The sequence below is a fragment of the Musa acuminata genome, chromosome BXJ3-9, assembly GCF_036884655.1.
Source record: "Musa acuminata AAA Group cultivar baxijiao chromosome BXJ3-9, Cavendish_Baxijiao_AAA, whole genome shotgun sequence".
NCBI classification, from domain to species: domain Eukaryota; kingdom Viridiplantae; phylum Streptophyta; class Magnoliopsida; order Zingiberales; family Musaceae; genus Musa; species Musa acuminata.
In genome coordinates, this window is record NC_088357.1 from 4175530 (window position 1) to 4178547 (window position 3018).

Here is a 3018-nt window from a genome sequence, read left to right on the forward strand (position 1 = left end):
AAGTACAAGAGTCTATTGAGAGACTTGGCTGAGGCCAGCCCTATGTCGTAGACTATAGTCCTACGCTCTCTAACCCTTTGACTACAAAGCTGTTGGTTTGGTCAACACATTGATGCATCCGTCTTTTCGTATACTCACTGTAGTCGACACCAACTGCTCCCTACTTTCATGCCGTGACATATATTTATTACGATGGCGAGAGTGGTTGGCTTTGAAGAGATCAAAGCATATATATATATATTGACTGCAGAATAAGTTGATGCATAAATGAAACTCTAATGATTAACCAAGACAAGAAATGCTCTTCGATGCTTAAATCTTAAAGATAATGTCCACCAGTTACATCACTGGACACGACAAACGGAGCTACATAGTCCATAGATAGAGAGCTAATACGAAGGTGCAAGAACTCGAGGAGACTCGATCCCTCATATTTGTAGTGTAATGAACGCAGCTTCACTCGCAGTAATCCCAATTCTTCTAGACCTGAAGATGACCAAACATTAGCATCTCATGGCATTTTCTACTTAACATGTTGAATTGGAGAGATGGAAAGTGGAAGGAGACCAAGTAGTAGCAGGCTCCATGTTGGAGAGGATGGATGGTGACACCCCACTCGTCGGTGAGGACAGGGTGGCCGGAGTGATCCAAGAGGACGGCCTCGTGCCCGAAAGTCTCCTTAATATTTAGCGGTCCGGCTGCCACCTCGAAGGCCACCTCGTTCGTGAACACCGTTGATCTCGCTGCACCACCGTCTCCCAAAGCTGCAGTAGAAGAAGAAGAATAAACGTCCGTGTGTAAGTACTCAGGCCGGCTGAAAAGATAGCATCCTCGAAGACAGAATGGAAATATGAATGGGACGAATGCCATGCACACGTCCAATCTAGGTAACAGCGCTACAAAGTGAAGACTAGGTTTGAATGACTACTGGGGCCGGTGAACAGTGCGGAGGAGAAACCATGACATGATTGACATCCATCTTCTGTGTCTTTTGGAAGACGTACGTATGTAAACCCCATCGGTCTCTCCATGACATGACCACATAGAGGCCCCTCTCTCTTGTACTTTCCCTGATCGATCCTCTCAATCATATTTCTACTGTCTTTTCTCGTTTTCAGTTTTGCTCCGTCAGTTCTTTCTGTCTCTTCCTTTACCCCCACAGATTGCGTGCATGTGTATGTTCTCTTGTTCGCCATCGATCTTAAGCAATGGTGATCGACGAGTCTTTACCCCCAGTCCCTCTGGACTAAAGTCTGAGAGATTGTGATCAGGTGCTTAGATGAGGTAATAGGTCAAAGCTCATTGCAGGGGGCTACCTACGCTTAGCTAGCCTCCTCCATAGATGTACTTCATTGCGAAAACAAAGATTGATGTGCCAGGTGATGAAGAAGATTATACAATATAGAGTCATCAAAATCGAGAGTTAACGCGACATACCTTGGATCTCACAGATAGGGCTAGAAAAAGTAGCAGCAGCAGCTGTTGCACCACGAGCAGAAGCATTAACACAAGTAACAGTAGCACTAGCAGTTGAAACACCTGTAGCAGTGGCAGCGGAGCCAGCAGCAGAAGCTCCAATACCATAAAGATGGTGTAATTGCATCTTAACCTTGGTTGCATCCTCCCCACTATTGCACTCCTGGTTTTGCCCCATGAGTTCACCCCACAGTCCCGGGTAGGCAACCACTGCTTGCTCGGGAACACCGACGATCCCCATCAGGTCCGTCCCTGTAAAGCAGTACCCATGTGGGCCCTCGGGAAGAAAGGACTCAATGCCGAACTCTGCTGGACCGGGACCATTAAGGTACATTGGGTTCATTGATGTCGCCGGCAGCGTCGAACGCATCGTAGTTGTCAGTGGACTACCCATGGAAGCCACCGGCAGTAGGGTTTTATCAGACCCGGTGGTTTGCTCGGAAGACGAGGAAGACGAAGATGTGGCGGCGGCGGTGGCGGCGGGCTTGGTGGTTACAGGGGGTGGAGATGGAGAAGCAGGGACAGAGGGCCGCGGCTGCAGCCGGGCGCCTTGGAGGTGACGCTGTTTGTTCTTGCTACGGGACTTGCGATTCTGGAACCAGTAAAAGACGTTGGCGTCGCCGACCTGGCCGTACTCCTGTAGCTGGGCTCGGATTCTTCGAATCTCGTCGCGCGGTGGGTTCACCATGCCGGAGTTGAAGATAGCTTCCAGGATGCGGATTTGCTCCGGCTTAGGGTTCCATCTCGGCTTCGGCTCCGGGCTGCGCTCCTCGCAACCTGGCACTGCGATGGATCGGAAAGTTGTATTATACATGCTGCTAAAACCCTAACCCTAATTGTGCATGCACTTCATTCTTTCTCATCTCCAACAGGAAGATGATCAGAGGATCAGAGTATCCAGCGATGAAAACCTTATAACTCTACTTTCATTTGATGAAGAAAGAATATATGTCAATTACCGAAAGATAGCCATTATTTTCTATCGATCTAAATGCACTACTCTTCTCAAGATTACAGCAGTCTTCATGACTTGCTACCCACAGAAAAGAAACTACCAAATAAGCCACCATCACCTGATGCATAGGGAGTTCTCTGTTGATATGCGTTGATGTCATGTTGCCACTGGTGGTGGGCGTTGCAGGGCTTGGACTTGAACATGCTCGGCCAGTGCCTGTTGGATGAGGCCATGATGATGATATACTTCGTTAACACGATGGTGGTGATGCTGTTTCCGGTGGTGGGGTGCAAGAAATAGTGACAGCAGAGGAAGTGGAAGGCCTCTGTGTTTGAGATGTTCTATGTATCCTTCCTACCACTTTGCTTCCTCGGACACACACGGAAAGCAACCTCCCTTTCTTATAGCCTGTAGAGTTGAAAGAACAGTGATCTCATGCATTAAAATACAACAAGAAACACCTCTCCCTGGAAGCCCGTAGAGTTCACATGTACATGGAACTAAGAAATGGAAGATATGGCGAGGCAGTAATAATGCCACTAATTAGAAGTACGCAGGAATTCCCCCGTACGCCCAGCAATCCTGCA

The 3018-nt window shown here is 48.2% G+C and overlaps 1 protein-coding gene across 1 annotated transcript; it reads right to left on the reverse strand.

Moving 5' to 3' along the window:
• Positions 1 to 480: 480 nt before the first annotated feature.
• LOC103997290 (WUSCHEL-related homeobox 9-like) lies at positions 481 to 2664 on the reverse strand. Its single transcript, XM_065169016.1, has 3 exons — positions 2550 to 2664; positions 1438 to 2253; positions 481 to 764 (listed from the first exon to the last, which is right to left on the reverse strand). The coding sequence occupies exons 1-3, from the start codon at positions 2662 to 2664 to the stop codon at positions 481 to 483; spliced, it is 1215 nt and encodes a 404-aa protein (XP_065025088.1).
• Between the last annotated feature and the right edge of the window lie 354 nt (positions 2665 to 3018).

What these genes read in the sequence shown, in the direction of transcription:
- LOC103997290 (XM_065169016.1), bottom strand. Translation starts at nt 2,664, where the DNA reads ATGGCCTCATCCAACAGGCACTGGCCGAGCATGTTCAAGTCCAAGCCC. An exon ending in GAGAACTCCCTATGCATCAG is followed by an intron (nt 2,254 to 2,549) that starts GTGATGGTGGCT and finishes TCGCAGTGCCAG; the next exon opens with GTTGCGAGGAGCGCAGCCCG. An exon ending in CCCTATCTGTGAGATCCAAG is followed by an intron (nt 765 to 1,437) that starts GTATGTCGCGTT and finishes CTTCTACTGCAG; the next exon opens with CTTTGGGAGACGGTGGTGCA.